Here is a 17,500-nt window from a genome sequence, read left to right as displayed (position 1 = left end):
TGTGTGTATTCGCGTGTGTCCGTGTGTGTGTCTGTGTGTGTCCTTGTGTGTGTGTCCGTGTGTGTCCGTGTGCGTGTGTGTCGTGTCCGTGTCCGTGTGTGTGCGTGTGTGTCTGTGTGTGTGTCCAGGTGGCTAAGGAGCAGGGTGCGGAGCTGGCTGTGGAGCATGACCCGCTGCGTGAGCAAGGCTGGTATCTGACGCGGAAGCTGCGGCAGCGGCTGCTGGAGGAACACGGGGTGCAGGGCTGGACCGTCGTGCAGTTCCTGGGGGACTGCGTCCTCATCCCCGCCGGGGCCCTGCACCAGGTAACACACACTTATTCACGCACACATATGCACACACTCACTCACACACACATACACACATACACACACACACACACTTACTTATTCACTCACACATATGCACACACTCACTCACACACACATACACACACACACACACACATACACACACATACACATACACACACACACACTTACTTATTCACGCACACACACACTTACTTATTCACGCACACATATGCACACACTCACTCACACACACATACACACACACACATGTACACACACACATGTACATGTGTATACACACACACACACGCATACATATACACACACACACACACACACACTTCCACATTCACTCTCAGAGTGTATCTCTGTGAATGATGAGGAGAGAGATGAAGACCCCTTTCAGTTTTAGTTTATTTTGGCCTGACCCACTAAATGTAGAGCATCAGCCATTAATCAGAGATGTGATAACAACTCTCTCTTTGTGTATACATCGTGCCTCTATCAGTGTCTTGTTATGTAACTATGATTTTGAAACATACACTGGAAAACACTGCCTCTCTTTGCCACACTTGCACATACGCACGCACGCACACACACACACACACACACACACACAGAGAGAGACACAGACACATTGGCCCCATTACTCATTCTGTCACAGACACAGACACACAGACGTTGTTGTTGTATCTGAGGGGCCCATTTAGTTGGAAAATGAAGCTGTAGACGTTAAGCTGTTGTGTGACTCTCCTCTCCTCTTTGTCAACAACAACAAAGACTAATTTGTTGCTACACCTCGATATAGAGGATCATGGAATTCCTTTAATATCATGGAATTTTTTAAAGTCTATTCCATGGTCGTCTTGGTGTGCCCTGTGACCCCAAAGTCTGCCATAACAGGGGCTCTGGTCAAAGAAGTTTGAGAAAGTGCAAACCAACTACTGTCATTTTACCGTACTGTTCATTTTGAACAGACATCAGTACGTTAATCAGTATGTTAATCAGTATGTTAAAGAGTGCTGTATATTTCCATACATTTCCATACATGTATAGTCATGGAAATTCAGTGTTTTTTTAGTCAGGAAAAAGTCATGGAATTTTACATTTGACTTGGAGTGGGAACCCTGGACAGGAAAATTCTCCTGCAGCAATGAATAATTAATAAAAAAGAGATAGATAGATAGATTTAGAGACTTTATTGACATTGAACAATGGTGTGGTGGTAATTATTAATCGTTAATACTGTGTGTAATATAAGTGCTAACGTCGTGAGTGTTGTCCGTGTGTCCTCAGGTGCAGAACTTGCACAGCTGTGTCCAGGTCATCAACGACTTTGTGTCTCCGGAGCACGTGGTGCACTCGTTCCGACTCACACAGGAACTGCGCGCCGCAAAAGAGGAAATCAACTACGAAGATAAGCTACAGGTAAGAAATACAATAAATTATAACGATACCTTTTATTTATGAACCACCTTTCAAGACACCAATAAACTAAACAAACAAACAAATTCAAAGAACTGTTCTCAAAACACAAAACAAGTAATGGGACTTATCTGCTATTAAAGGCACACCATGCAAGATTTTCACCTTTATGAAGCCAATTTGATGGTAAACAAACTTGTAATAGGCAAATCGTTCACCTAGCATAGCTATACAGCATAGACGTAGCGAGTCCCTACCGAGAAAACCAGTCATGCAACTTCCAAGAGTGGCGCCCCGCCAAAACTCGAGAGAATCTGAAACATTACCTTGTCAGTAGATATAGCTCTTTGGAGATAGTTTTTGCCTGCTGTTAATCCTTCACCTCCACAACAAAAGCATATTCATTGTGTACAGGGGGGATAAGTCGCGAGAAGTTTGCTATTTACAAAAGCAGAGTAACACTCTAGAGGGAGCTCTAAACTCGCCAACAATACCTAAACCTGCATAGTGTACCTTTAACTTATGTGAAAATAACAATGTTGTCTTGGTGATGATAGTAATATGGCTGGTTGACACACTGGTGGTTACCGAGGCAACCCCTTTTTTTCCCCCGAGACCACCAGCTCTGCCCAACAGACTGTAGACGGTCGCTAATGAGAAAAAATATCATCTCTGCTCCACAGGAGCTTGGAGTGTGTGTGCGTGTGTGTGTTTGTATTTTATGGCTCACACAGGGATTCATTGAGAGGCGTAACGGCAGCTCTTTAATGTGTGGCCTACTGGTTAGCACTTCGGGCTTGGAACCGAAGGGTTGCCGGTTGAACCCCGACCAGTAGGCACGGCTGAAGTGCCCTTAAGCAAGGCACCTAACCCCTCACTGCTCCCCGAGCGCCGCTGTTGATGCAGGCAGCTCACTGCGCCAGGATTAGTGTGCTTCACCTCACTGTGTGTTCACTGTGTGCTGTTTGTGTTTCACTATTTCATGGATTGGGATAAATGCACAGACCAAATTTCCCTCACGGGATCAAAAGAGTACTTATACTTATACTTATACTTATACTTACTTGTCTCGACAGGTCAAGAACATCCTCTACCACTGTGTGAAGAACGCTGTGGGTACACTGAAAAGGTGCTGCGCCGAGGAGCAGGGGGAAGAGGAGGAGAACTCATGACCCTTGCCCCCCACCTGCCCCCTAACGGCGCCCTGCAACACTTAATTGCCCTCCCTTTCTCCCCCCCACCTGCTGACTGCCCCCTAAAAAATATGCACACTAACTTAAAAATCCTCGCATCATGACAAAAAAAAAAAAAGCCTCCAGTGCCAAGCCAAGACTCTAAGTGGAAACGTGGAAGAAAAAAAGTAAAATAAAAAGATGACGATGGCATTCACGTGTTACTGACACCATAGCAGTAGAACAAGCTGATGCTTCAGGATTACTGTGATCTCGAGGAGGAAGAGGAGGAGGAAGAGTGCAAAGCTGAAAAGATGAAGAGGAATACCCCGATCATCCGCTAAAGCAACAGCACCGCTGTTCCGTTTCTGTTTTTTCGTTTTGTAAAATTCTGAAAAGTGTTCGTTTTCGTCTCGTTTGTTTAAACGTATGTTTGTGCGTCGTCTTATTTTTTTCTTCCTTTCTCTTATTCTTTTTTTCTCTGTGTATTGTTTCAGTGGGAAAAAAACAAACGTGATGTATTTATTTTTTAGGAGATCTTTGTAACATTCTACATCCTCGTGTAAATGTGATGTGTACAGTTTTTTTTTTTTTTTGTTGTTGTCGTTGATGTTGTTGTTGTTGTTGTTATTTGTTTTGTTTCTCTTTATTGCGCTGAGTGGTGAGAGAGTGTGTGTGTGTGTGTGTGTGTGTGTGTGTGTGTGTGTGTGTGTGTGTGTGTGTGTGCGCGCATGTGAAAATTGATTGTGCGAGTGGTTGCGTCTGTGAGTGATTCACTGCATTGAGACAGTTACTGTGAGAGAGGGCACTCACACCAGCTGCTGTCGGGACTCTGCCTGGGAAATCTCTTGCCATATCTTTTTTGGAGAAAAAAGAAAATTAACTGCCAAACTATTGTAAACAGTGTAAAGTTATATAATGTAAAGAAAAGAAAAAAACTAAATGAAATAACACACTTCAACATTTTATTAAGAAGTATTCACTGTAAAATGGAGACATTTACAAAAAAAAGGTTGTAATTTATTTAAGAAAAATTGTCTCTTTTTTTTCTTTTGTTAAAATTTACTATGGTGACTTTTTGAAGTTAAATGAAAAAAAAGAAAACTTACTATGCTATGTAAATATATACATATATACATTCACTGATGTATTTTTCTAAAACATGGCTTGCTTCAATTTCAAATTTTAAAAAGTGCAAGTGTTTCATGCTTTGTACATTGAAGTTCAAAGGGGTTTTGCATTTTCCATTAAAATGGATTTATCAAAATTGTGTTTCATCTTTTGTCCAGCAGAAGTTGTTATACATTCTACTGTATTACTTCAAGCTATGACATCAAATGGATTTGAGAATGCATTCGACCTCAATAAGTGAAAACAATTTAAAGCCTTATCCCTCAAACTGACTCAAGACTGTTCAGAAGGACAACAATAGAATTACACAGGAGGTTTACAGAGAGTAACTGTGCTGATGCAACTGACACAATCGACTTAAAGTGTTGAAACTGTTACGATCACTTCAGACAGTAAACACCGGCACTCATAATTGCATCGTGGTAGCAGACCTAATTGCCTAGTGGAACATACAGTAAATGCAGAAGTGATGCATTGGGCCTACACAAGAACCTTCACAGTGCTGCTGCTGTGCTGTCTTACTCCAGCTAAGCTGGAAAGCATTTTATAGCCAGTCCACACACAAACGATTCTCTCAAACTTGTTCCAAACTGTACGCTTCATAAATGTCCGTAATTCCTTCATTTTGCCAGAGACCATGACGAGCAGGCAGCGTGAAGTCGGCACGTCCGTAGAGTTCGATCAAAGGCTCCTTGTTTATTGTGTCTCTCTCTTATAATGCAGAGTTTGACCATCTCGCTTACTAGAGGTCCCATGGGATCCTCAAACAGACGGCTCTGTTCTGCCTCCAAACCTTACCAGACACGACCTCCTCTCTTATTTAGAGCAGGCCTAAAAGCCATCAGTACAGAGCCCCTAGAGGGGCCATGAGCAAAATAAAATCTAAAAGTTTAGTTTCATGTGCTCACATGAAAAACTTTCATGTGCGCATGCGAAAGTTTTAATGTGCGCTAGTGAAAGTTTCATGTGAAAAGGTTTTGCATGCGCACACAAAAATTTAATGTGCTCACGTGAAAGTTTCACGTGAGCACATGAAAGTTTCGCATGAGGACATGAAACTAAACTTTAGATTTTGTTTTGCTCATGTCCCCTTAGGGGCTCCTATCCAGTACGTCAGAAATACTACAGCTTCATTTAGAGAATGTGTGTGGTTCCGCGTTTGGAGATGTGTATGGGGAACCCGTTTGATATCATAGGCCGACAGGACATGGTGATGACCAATGCTCTCAATGTGATGACCTGTCCACCTGTCATGATTCCATATTCACACGGCCAAGTCCAGTGCAGTCAGTCTATTATACACAGATAGTCAAAAGGCTATTGTTTTTGGTTATTAAAGCTGCAGTTGGCAAGTCTGACAGATTAGCCAAATTTTGGACTTGGCCAAAATTTTGAATGTTTACACCTCTCATGGCCCTCCCCCACTACCACCGAGCACCCTCCCATCGAGTTTGTGCTCGTCAGTGCGCACCAGACGTGATTGACAGTCAGATCTCACACAGCCCTGCTCTGATTGGACCAGAAGAACCGGGGAGCTGTGGATTTTGCAAAAACAAATAACAGGCTCTAGGTGGAGGTAGAAGTCGTTTTTTTTTTTTTTTAAACCGGCTGATTTATGTTATTCTGTTGGAGCATAGTGTCAGTTTCAGTGAATATGATCAAAAAAATCTTTCCAACTGCAGCTTTAAGGTTTGTATATAATGTTTAATAGTATAGGTTAAAGTATTCTGTAATGGGTTTCATTTTTTTCAATATATATCAGTCTGAAAACTATAGGTGCCACAATTCCTTTAAAACGACAAAAAAGGGTGAATGTCAAATATTTCGTGACACATTCAAATCTCAGCTCTAGAATTGAGTTTGAGTTTATATTCCAAAAGCTCTCCTTACAAATGTATGTGTACTTCAATTGATATATTACGCTCAATTGTTTGAAATAAACCCACCCACCACTGCATAGACTTATCACTCTTACACACCTCTAACCCCTCTTGTTTTTGTTTTGATTTCTGTAAAGCGACCTTAAGTGTTGAAAAAGGCTCTATGTAAATGTTGAGTCAAGTCACTTTTATTTACCGGTATATAGTGCATTTTTGTCTGCACAGAGTGCAATCCAAAGCGCTCCACATACAAGACTGATACACAAGACAAAAGATGCTAAAAAAAAATATTATTTAATAATTATATTATTTTATAATAAAACTTATTATTAAATAACTCCATCATATCAAACCTTTGCAGCTCCCTGAGGCCCCCTAGAGGTCCTGATGTGCCTGATGAGAACCACTGACCTCAGGAGCCGCAGTTTTCCTCTAAGGAGACTGTTGAAACGGACACAAAAATGTAGCAAGACAAAGGAGAGAGTTAGAGAGTTACAGATGGCTTTACTTGCATTCTCAATAATCTCAGGCACTACTTAACAGTCCACCTGCAACCTCCCTCCCATCCCTCCGTTCCTCGCTCTCTGCCTCCCACACCAATCCTCTGTAGTCCCGTCGGCTCTCGCTGCCTTCGTTAGCGCGCCTTGGCTCTCCACACACACATCAAAGGGCCCTAGCTGCAGCCAGCTCCAGGCCGAGACAGCCGAAGCTCGCTTGATCTCTCTCTCCGCCTTCAAGGTCCCTGGGAATCCCTGCTTCAGTTGGCTGGCCTCTTAATTAGTCTAGTCGATTCTTCTCGTGATGTGAAGATCTCTCACTCACTCGCAAGGAAAAGAAAAGGCGTAAATGAGGCATTTTTAGGAGCTGACAAGGACAACGTGCTATTTAATGTCATTTGTATAGTATAGCAAGGTGACTCTCATAATTATTCATTTTTGGCTTTAAACTGAGTGGTATGTGAATGACCGACCTCAATGCTGACTGACTGCCTCTCACCCGTCAGCCTCCAGCTGTTGAGCCTGGCAGGGGGTTTGACCTGGAGATTGGAGGGGTGCACCATTCTCAGAGGACTCTGGTGTTGATGGATTCACACCAGAGTGAACCCCACACTCCCTCAGAGTTCCATCATTAACCCCTTGCGATTAGGATCTGTCTTCCAAACTTGATATAGGCCTATGTCCATGGAGTAGCTGCTATTGTGACAGGCCCAGCAGAATTGACATTACATACAACAGCCACTAGGTTGTGCTAGATTCCTCATTGTACACGTTAGCCTAGATGGCCATGCACAGTGCGACAGAGGAGACATAATTGATATACATACATCCATGTTATTGCATCTCCGCAGCGTTCTAAGATGAAATCATTCACAATGCTCTTCAAAGTATTGTCTCTTGTCCTCTTCTGTGTGAAAAAGGCCTGCCTTTAAATAGGCCAGTCAATTAGCCCACTCAGGTTTTGGGTTAAACCGTTTTAGAGGGGTGACGGTCTGTACCAATATCCCTATACTGTTTCAATCTCAAACAGTACAAAAGACACACACAAGACATAAACACATACACAGCAATAAGACATAGCTGCCAACTCGCATGCATTTTTTTATTGGTGTGAGAGCGTGTGGAGCAAATGAATGAATCTCAGGGTCAATGTGTGAGAGTCGGCAGCTGTGATAAGATGACACCCTTCAAACAAATAAGTAAAACGTGCATGTGAAGGTGCAGGTGAAAGTGCGGTTGCAAAATCTGTATTGCACATGGCAGTCTTTTAACAGTTTATATAGGACGGTAGACAGGTGAAATGGAGAGGGCTCCTTTTCCACAGGTGCCAGACACATTGAGGGGTTGGATTAACGCTTAAGGATCTATGGAGGTGCAAATCACACTACTAAAACTTCATCGCAATTACATAGATAACATTATGGTGAAGACTTTCACCCACCTGAAAAAATAATGGTAGGTATGGAAAACTAAGCCGGAAAGAGGTCACTTCGCTCTCTACCCCCGTTTGGTTTTTAATTTATCTTAGGAGTATTTTTTTTGGTTACACTTTACTTGACAGTATCGACATAAGAGTGACATGACACTGCCATAAACGTGTCATAAGCAAGTCATAAACATTTATAACATAACGCTTCTAATATTAAGTAACATTCGGTTTTTGTCATAACAAGTCCTAACAAGGGTTAGAGGTTAGGGTTCATGTGTCAGACGTGACATGTCGATACTGTCAATTAAAGTGTTACCTTTTTTAATAAATGTATTTTTTTATTTATATTTTTTAAATATTTATTCTGTATGTGTGTGTGATTGCTGCAAAACAAACAGCCCCACCGGGTACGAATAAAAATTCTACTACTACTACTACTAAACATCAGGCTACAGCCCTGTTACAAAATAAAATTATTAGCGCTCCTGTTATTCAAGTCATATTTTAATACCTTAATCATGTACTTACAGCGACAGCCACCATTCATGCATCAACAAAGCAACAAAACTTACACTTTCATTTCAAGATTTCTCTGTATTTCTGAACAATCACACACAGACATTTGTTTTTTTTGTGTGTTTTTTTTGTTTTGTTTTTTAAATCAAATCACATACAATACAAAAGAAAAAAAAAAAACAATATTAGGACGCACCCTGATTACGTATGTAAACCAATAATCAATTGACATGTTAAATTAAAATGAAAGAGAAGACAACAATGCAAATGTTGGTTCCCTCTTCTTTATATACACAAGGGCAACTGTATAATGCAGCTGCGTAGTATATTTTATTTTTGTTTTCTCTTAAAAACATAAACAAAAGCTGAATTTATCAGTCACAGGTTTGCCACCTTTGATTTAGTGCTGTGGAGACACAGGTGGCATTATGATGTCACTGCAGTGTGGCCTGCGTCCTCATTCTTCCTTCTTTACGGTCCTAAAAATTACAACAAAGCAAACAAACAAACAACAAAAACAAACCCGGTTACCTGAAGATATTTGTTAGTGTTGCACAAGAAGGTGTGTGTGATCACCACAACAAAGACATGGACTCCATGTCAATGCAACTGAAAAGGTGTGTGGTCTTTATCATTACCGGGCTGAAATACCTGCCGGACGCAGGTAAATGACCACAAACAGAAACCTGTGTGTAACACGTCTCTGTTTGCGACAACTGGCCATTTTTTTAAAAAGTAATGTCAACTAAAACAAGTAAAAAAAAAAAAAAAAAAAAACCACAACCTCCCTCATCTCACGCAGGTCTTCTAACACAGACCGACTGAGAAAGGAACTAAAACAAAAAGATAAAAGATAACATAAGTTATTGCTCTGCGTTTTTCGATGACCTCTGTTTAAAATGTCCAGCATGCATGCTGTGGTGTATAAAGCCTACAGTTGATCAGAGCGTACTATGATGAAATGACGACCCTGAGGGGACACCCGACACACCTACTTGTCAGGTAGTAGGACCACTTTTCTCAGTAAGGCAAACTTGAGCCATACAACACTGCAAGCCAGCCATAGAGACACACAAGTTCAAGCCGAAAAATCAAAGCAGAACATTTTTAGTTTAGCTTACCCTAAGAGCTGTTACACATTGAAAAGACTTTGACTGTTCAGGAAGATGGCCATGGTTGGACCCCTGGAGTTGTCAAACGTATACCGGGAAATTCTAAAAGAAATATTTAAAACGCTGAGGCAAGCAGATGATTCCTTCAAGATGGGGCGCGAACGGCAATACCAGGCAAGAGGCGTTTGCCATTCATCATTCCCAAAAAGGTGACGTCACACATTTTACACTCACTTTCACACATGCACACAACACAGTCTTTGTCCCACCCAACAGAATATGCAGCAACAACAACAACATCAACAAGAACACAAGAGGTGTTCTCTGGAAGGTGAGGGAGGAAGCACAGAGACACACGGCACCCCCCCTCAACACTCCAACAAAACACACACACACACACACAGTGTGGGTACAGTTCACAGTGCTCATCAGCTGTCCTGTTCATTGAAAATATGGGCGTTTGCCATGATGACACTGAGCAAAAAAAAAAAAAAAAGTGCCCAATTTCCTCTCTGGTAAGTCTGGAGTCTCTCGTAGTGGTCCAGGTGTTATTGTCTGTGCATGGGCACTTGAAGGGTGGAAACAGGAAACAGTTCAAGAGTTTCCAAGCTGTTGCAGACAGAAGAGGAATGAGTCACCGTGCAGATCTCCACGGTGACTCTGGTGTCTTCTCATGAGGATAGCACTATCGTTAGGTGGGAAGTTCAGTTTGTGTTTAAAAGGCACAGTTCTTGCTTTTTGAGCATTTTTGTTTCGGGGGAGGACGCACGCACGCACGCTCGCACACACACACACACACACACACACACACACACACACCACTCACAGCACCCGAGTCACAAAGGGCGCTGCTAGCGGGAGAGACGTCACGTTATGTCCCGTGTGGGAGGGACTCTTCGGCCATTGCCAGACAAACACAGAGACAGGAAGTGATGTATTTCCCCATCGCACAAAACATCACTGCTGGATTACCATTCCACATGTGTGAAACACGTCCAGACACGTATACATGTTGCACACCAGGGGTTGTTCATTCATATTATTTCAGTAATAATTTCAGTTCTGAAACTCAACACAGCGCTTCCTCCACATGCGAGGATGGCACGCTGAGGGAACGAGAGGAAGAGCACCTGGACATCCGCAGGGTGACTACAGGTTGCCATTTCTAACGACGGGGTTGGGGGGTTCGCGTCCATGAACTACACGGCAGGCGTAGTGGCAACATGTGGGATCAGTCCATTTTGGGCCAAACAAACAAGACTCAGGGGTTCAATGGCTGACATGGATTGTCAAGATTCATCCACGGGAGGAGGGGGTTCTGATGCAGCAAATCGGATTAAGAGAACATCTTTGTGATGCGCGTCTTTCTGATGTACATGTCTGTGCCAGCCTTTCCCAAAGACTCCCTTCTTACACACACGTGTGTGTGTGTGTCTGTGTGTCTGTGTGTCTGTGTGTCTGTGTGTGTCTGTGTGTGTCTGTGTGTGCTGAGCGGAGGACAAACAGCAGAGTTACTCGTTTCCCCCTCCCTCTCTCCCCCCTCCCTCTCTCCCCCTCCTCTCCCCCTCCCTCTCTCCGCTCCCTCTCTCCCTCCCACTCTCTTCCTCTCTCCCTCCCACTCTCTTCCTCTCTCTCCTCCTCCCCCCTCCCCTTCCCCCCTCTCTCTCTCCTCCTCCTCCTCCTCCTCCTCCTCCTCCCTCTCCTCTCCTCAGAGTTTCTCCCCGTCGAGGATCTCCTGCAGCTGGTGCTGGACGTCGTCGGACAGCTCCAGGGCGGGCAGCTGGTCCAGCGGGATCTCCTGCGTGGGCATCTCCAGCGGCGGCAGCTGCGGGATGTCGATGTCCTTGGCCTTGCGCTCCTCAGCCGCCGCCACTGCCAGCGACGCCGACGCCGCGTGCCGCTGCGGCAGCACCCACAGCAGCTCCGAGCGCTCCACGAAGTCCGCGTCCGCCTCCGACTGGCTGTCGTCGCGCTCCAGCTCCCGCTCCCCTTTCAGCCCGCAACCCGCTTCGTTAATGGGTCGCAGCTTGCCTTCGCCCGTTGTCAGCTTTCAGGCGCTCGTTCGCCATGAGCATGGCGTGTCCACGAGAGCTCGTGGCTTCCCCGATGGTGGTCTCCTGCTCCTCCAGGCGCATCTTGTCGTCCTTCAGCGCCTTGCTGCCCCCGGTGGCTGGGCAGGTCTCGGGCGCGGGCCGCGGCGCCCCCTTGTTCTTCAGCAGGTACAGCCAGGTGTCGTACTCGTGCTCGGGCACCTGCGTGGGGTCCAGTGCGGGCGAGAGTGGCGGCAGCGGAGTCTGAGAGGCGCTCAGGTGGGTACCCTGCTGCTGCTGCTGCTTCAGCCGCTGACCGTCACTGGACGCAGCGGGCTGGAGTACCCGTGGCTTGGCCTCTCGTCGCGAGCGCTTCCACTTCTCCTCGATGAGGCGCTGCTGCTTTATGTGACTGTCCCGCTGCAGCTCCAGAGACAGGCGAGCCTGGACAGACAATCAATCAATCAATCAATCAATCATTCAATCAATCAAATCAATCTATCAATCAATCACACAGAGGACAAAACACTCTAACAGAGGCCCCAACATAACACAGTTCCCTCAAATTCTATTCAGACTATTCAAGAACATTTCAAAATCAAAGGATATATTAATATATTATTATTATTTATATATTAATATTTAAAGGCACAGATACATTCATTACTGTTACAACACAGAGAATTTTTGTAATGAGAACCATCAGGCTTAAGTAAAGCTCATAGATAACAAAATAAAACCAATTGAAAGTGACTTGAGTGCATGCACACTTCCCAACTTTGCTGGTTGCAGTTGACCAACCCACCTGTTCACAATCTGTGAGCTTCATGGCATCCTTCAGGAGATCTGAAACACGGAGAGAAGTGTCAATGAGGAGGTGGGTGGGGGGTCCCTCAACATCTGTAATAGTTAACATCTCTAATAGTCAAACTAGTTGCCTGAACATGAGAACTGATGCCAATGGGTAGGTATAAAGGCTGACACCACAAAGAGCTTGGAGAGGAAATATACCAACCCGCAGCTTTCCTGTGACACACTATGGCGTCCTCATATTTCCCAGTTGCCAGAAGGCGATCTGCTTTCCTGCATTGTTGATGCGCCTGGAAGAGTAGAACAGACTTCTTTAACACATGAGAATATACTAAGAGCTGAGCAGCATCAAAACCACACAAACTTATGGACATTGTGTTATGTCCATTTCGGGTCAAAGATAATCAAATATTAGGTGACCCATAATACACCTCATGAATACAAATGCAGTTAATTTAGCATTTTCATTTCGTTAATAAAAGTAAATTCACGCCGTAAAGTTGCTCGTGACAGGAACAGGAAGCTAACTTGCCATCCAAGCTAACGTCCACTTGAAGTTTGTAAACCCTGAGTGCAAGCTAGCTGCCTGTCAAAAAGACAGGAGAACAGCTTATCCGAAGACAACATGACATTTCGTAACCCTTTGTTTATTTCGCAATATGAGACTTGCTATGGCCAAACTAGCTGATAGCAATAGTTTTTGCTCGACATATTGTTGACCGTGTTTACAAACGATAAATCAATGTAATAAAACATGTCACGTTCCTGAAACAACACCGCGAAATATGACAGAGGACGTGGCAATCCTTGTAAAGGACTCCTGCTAGCTGGTTACATTGACGCTAGCTAGGTTCACGTACACTGACGCCAGTTAAACAGATCTTCACAGGTTCAGAGACAGAAGTTAAATCATTGGTCATAGCTAACTAGCAAATCTCGCTCAACATTTTGAAAGTCAAAAAGCAACTACGCTCTTAGTAGCTGATATCGAACTGCTACCACCGGAGGAATGACAGTCGGGATGGGCCGAATAAGTCACTGTTGTTAGGTAACGTTAACTTAGCTCGGTCGCTACCTAGCAGCAGCCAATAAGGACAGCCGCATCTGACAAAATTAGCCTAGCAGTTGTAGGTTAATAGCTTCAATGCCACCATTCCGTGATAACGTTACATTTGTTTCCTGACAATAGTAAGAAAGGGTGACCCAGTGTAAACTTGTCATTTTGTTTGGGACAAGGAAAGGGTACGCGAGGCTACATGGCAAAAGTCAGCTGTAGGGACAGACAGCTAGATTCTAGCTAGCAACAATAACGATAGCGAGGTTAGCTAGCAACATAAACACAAACTTACGAGGTTAAGAGGACTTTCCACCACCTCCATTCCTTAATCTTCACAATATGTATCTACATAAGAATAGTTTTAGCTCCACTGAGACGGTCATTACCATTACTTTGTCCGGAACCAGATATTCTGGTTTCGCCGGACAATTTAAGGAGCAAATTATGGCAAACAACAACTTCCCTTACGACTTCGCAACGAAATCGTGTGACGTACATTTTGTCGTCACTTCCTCATTTCACTTCCAGTGCGATTTTTTTCTCCAGTCAGAATTTATTGATAGTCTGATAGAAGTTACACCGTAAAAATGCTCTTTATTTAGACATAACATATATACAAGCTTACTGCAATACTATTAGCATAGGCTGTTATATGAATTTATTTTAAAAAGTAGCCTGTAAGCCAGTATTTATGCATTTTAAGTTTTAAACAAATTATAGTATAACTTATAGAATCGCCAACGTAACGTTAGTTTATTTGAACTCTTCAAGAGCTCGAAAACCCTAGACTACTGAAACATTTTGCGCAGTGAAAACCAAAGATTCTAGAGCGGAACTCCGCTCAAGAATCTTTAGTGAAAACAAATCTATCGCCTTGGTAACCAGCTGAGCTTCAACCCATCCATCTTTCGTGTTTTCACATTGCTAATGGAAATTACGTTGCTAATTACTGATTAAATTACAGACAAGTGGCTGTATAAAACCAATAAAAATGCTTGGTCAAAATCCCAAGAAGAATCATGCGATGAAATGTATACCTGGTTCGAGAAAAAGTCGTTTCAAACTCCACACGAAGTTCCAAGAGACCGCAGAAACTTTCACCGTTCTGAAATGTTACCAAAATATGAAGCTAAGCGAACTGAAATGCGCTTTGGAATTGGTGGCAGGGATTCCAATGGACCTTCAGCGGCTCAGTTATCTCGACGAAGGTAGGGCTTACCCTAAATCCAGATTAAATCCACAATAGACTAGTTTTTTAGGCTATGATCGAAATAAACTAAGTTATTATAATGATGTTACTTTCAAGTTTGTATTTATTTTTTATTTAAGTCCCTCTTACTTAAATAAAAATAAACAAAAACTTGAAATACTCATCTGTTCAGGTTACACTTAATTAATTCTCTTACAGTTAGAGCTTGTTAACAGTTTCTCTCGACCATGTTTGACAGTCTCTCTCTCTCTCTCCCTCTCTCTCTCTTTTTAACACCCACAAGGAGACTTAATTGACCAAACAACCATTGGCCAGAATGACATTATTCCTGGCACCACTCTCACCATGGCGATTTGGCCTTACAACAACTGGCGGGAAGTTGTCCAGGCCGCTGCCTTAGGAGATATGTGGAAGGTGAGTATTTCGATCAGGATCTAGTTGTATTTAATCAGTAGGCTACTGATTACTCTTTTTACCTGTATTTGACCATTATATGACTCTTGGCTACAGCTGAAGAATGTGTTGTCCAGGCGGACCGCACTGAATGGGGTTGGAGATGAGGGGAGCTACTGGAGGTCTCGGCACCTGTCCACAGCCCTCTACATCTGTGCCCACCGTGGGCATCTGTCAGCCCTGCGCTTCCTCTTACAGAGAGGTACAGCTTCCTGCCAACTAGCATACACACACACACACACACAAACACACACACTCTCTCTCCCCAAGTGGAGTTGTGTTCAGTTAATAGTAATTCAGAAACCTCACTGAGGCATTTGGCATAGGGATGACCTGTGTTGCCCAGATATTCACTCAAGTAAGTGGCTTACCACAACTTTTCTGGCTACTGCATGCCTCTAGCCCAGCCCCTTAACCACTACCCACTACGCTACCACTGCCCAGTATTCATACCTTGGCCCGCTGGTTAGCACTCTGGCTGGTGGCCGTGGCCCACTGGTTAGCACTCTGGACTTGTAACTGGAGGGTTGCCGGTTCGAGCCCCGACCAGTGGGCCGCGGCTGAAGTGCCCTTGAGCAAGGCACCTAACCCCTCACTGCTCCCGGAGCGCTGCCGTTGTAGCAGGCAGCTCACTGCGCCGGGATTAGTGTGTGCTTCACCTCACTGTGTGTTCACTGTGTGCTGTTTGTGTTTCACTAATTCACCGATTGGGTTAAATGCAGAGACCAAATTTCCCGGGATCAAAAAAGTATATATACGTATACTATATACCTCCCAGGTAGTTGAAAGAAGATGAAGGCGTTGCTCCATTTGCCTCAGAGGGCCTCAAGGGGTTCGGCTCTTCCTGGGTTGGGCCTGTGAGGCAATCGGCATGTTTCAAACACCTGTGTTGCCCAGATATTGGTACTATTACCTAGCTCAAGTTGTGACCGCCAGAGCAGTCAGGCAGCTACAGTGCCACACTCTCGGGGCATGAATGGACTTTGAGAGCAAAGATTAACCGGAGTCAAATTCCTTGTTTGTTTACGCAAACCTGGCCAATAAAGCTGATTCTGATTCTGATTATTTTAAAGATGCCCCCAAAGATAGATAGATAGATAGATAGATAGATAGATAGATCGATAGATACTTTATTGATCCCCAAGGGGAATTTCAAGGTCTCAGTAGCATACAGACATCACACACAACATGCACTTACAGCAGAAAAAAGTAATATAAGTATATACATATAAAGAAAAACTCCACTGTACAATAGAGACAGTAGAAGATAAGAAAATACTAAAATACTAAAGTGTAGCATTGTAGCTGCCTGGCTACTCTAGCTGGAGGTTGCAGCAACTCGAGTCAGGTTGCACCATTTTTATTCCCCTTCGTACCAACAGTACTCAATGACCTTGCGAAACAGAGATCTGTGTGAAAAATTGCTGGAGTTCTCCTATAATGATTGCAGTCCCCAACTGTCCATCAACACCTCTCCCCAAGTGGAGTCCCGTTCAGTTCATTGTAATTCAGAAACCTCACCACTAGAGGTTACACACACTGTAACTTTAAGAATTTTACATTTAATGCAAACATTCAGTAAAGTGTCACAGATAAATGTCATCCAACGCAATGAGTCAAAAGTATTAATTTACATTTATCAGACGCTTTTATCCAAAGCGACTTACATATTTCAATTATATTAAAGGAAAAACCAGCAAGGTCGGCGTCTGCGCCTACACTTTTGACCCGTGTATTGCTTGGTGCGTCCGCTCCCAAAAAGTAGTGATCGCTTAAGGTAATGAAACAAGGATGCGCACACAAGGCTTGTGTGGAAAAATGTGTATTGTAGCCGAAAAGTTACAAAAGAAGTCAGAGGCTAAAACTGGAGCAACAGACGTTTCGGACCTTACATTCATTTTCAATGTCTCCATAATTATATTACAATGGCCATTGTCCCAGGAGCAACTCGGGGTTACAGTGCTTCCCAGAGAACTGAATTCCATTTGTGGTGGAGAATTAACTTGAATGCAACAGTTTAACAAATTTGCACAGCGTGGTTATGATGCTAACCAGATTTAAGCACAATTTAGTACAACCTGGAAAATCATTGTGTGGTGCTATTCGTCCTTTCCAGGCAATTCCTGGCAGGTAGTTAAGAAAAAAGAGGGAGGCATTATTGCTCATCTTGCCTCCTGGGACCCGCATGTCTGGATTGGGCTCTGTCTGTAGGCCTGTGAGGCAATCGGCATAGGGATGACATCGTGTTTAAACACCTGTGCTCTGTGTTGCCCAGATATCCACTCAGGTTAGTGTCTGAACCAGCTAAATTAAAGGTCAAGCAAGAGAACAGTTAGGTAATGCTCATGTGTTATAATACACAATAGTAAGATTTGACTTGGATTCTACATGTCACACTTTTAACTAGACCCAAACTAGACCCAAATGTGGATCTCTCTCTCTCTCTCACCCACTCTCACTCTCACTCTCACACACACACACACAC

General features: G+C 43.7%; 3 protein-coding genes across 3 annotated transcripts in view; 2 read left to right on the top strand and 1 right to left on the bottom strand.

Annotated features, from left to right (window-relative positions):
* Nucleotides 1-2,982, top strand: part of jmjd1cb (jumonji domain containing 1Cb) — a 160,074-nt gene extending 157,092 nt beyond the window's left edge. The window contains 3 exon segments of the mRNA XM_048233988.1: nt 129-305; nt 1,590-1,721; nt 2,795-2,982. Coding sequence (XP_048089945.1) covers nt 129-305; nt 1,590-1,721; nt 2,795-2,890 — 405 coding nt within the window. The 3' untranslated portion in view covers nt 2,891-2,982.
* An 8,165-nt stretch (nt 2,983-11,147) lies between these two features.
* nrbf2b (nuclear receptor binding factor 2b) lies at nt 11,148-13,814 on the bottom strand. Its single transcript, XM_048234072.1, has 5 exons — nt 13,645-13,814; nt 12,501-12,585; nt 12,291-12,331; nt 11,542-11,929; nt 11,148-11,444 (listed from the first exon to the last, which is right to left on the bottom strand). The coding sequence occupies exons 1-5, from the start codon at nt 13,672-13,674 to the stop codon at nt 11,164-11,166; spliced, it is 825 nt and encodes a 274-aa protein (XP_048090029.1). The 5' UTR covers nt 13,675-13,814; the 3' UTR covers nt 11,148-11,163.
* Nucleotides 13,806-17,500, top strand: part of LOC125287444 (ankyrin repeat domain-containing protein 60-like) — a 4,783-nt gene continuing 1,088 nt past the window's right edge. Inside the window, exons 1-3 of the mRNA XM_048233285.1 lie at nt 13,806-14,560; nt 14,846-14,976; nt 15,073-15,217. Coding sequence (XP_048089242.1) covers nt 14,344-14,560; nt 14,846-14,976; nt 15,073-15,217 — 493 coding nt within the window. The 5' untranslated portion in view covers nt 13,806-14,343. The remainder of the gene's footprint in view (nt 14,561-14,845; nt 14,977-15,072; nt 15,218-17,500) is intronic.

Source organism: Alosa alosa, chromosome 22 (assembly GCF_017589495.1).
Source record: "Alosa alosa isolate M-15738 ecotype Scorff River chromosome 22, AALO_Geno_1.1, whole genome shotgun sequence".
NCBI lineage: Eukaryota > Metazoa > Chordata > Actinopteri > Clupeiformes > Clupeidae > Alosa > Alosa alosa.
The sequence above is the reverse complement of the archived record's forward strand: the minus strand, read 5'-3'. Positions and strand labels throughout refer to the sequence as shown.

Bases quoted from the DNA above. Each gene is read 5' to 3' on its own strand.
- nrbf2b (XM_048234072.1), bottom strand. From the start codon at position 13,674: ATGGAGGTGGTGGAAAGTCCTCTTAACCTC. The intron at 12,586-13,644 runs GTAAGTTTGTGT...CTACTCTTCCAG, and splicing joins TGGAAAGTCCTCTTAACCTC to GCGCATCAACAATGCAGGAA. The intron at 12,332-12,500 runs GTTGGTATATTT...TCCGTGTTTCAG, and splicing joins GTGTCACAGGAAAGCTGCGG to ATCTCCTGAAGGATGCCATG.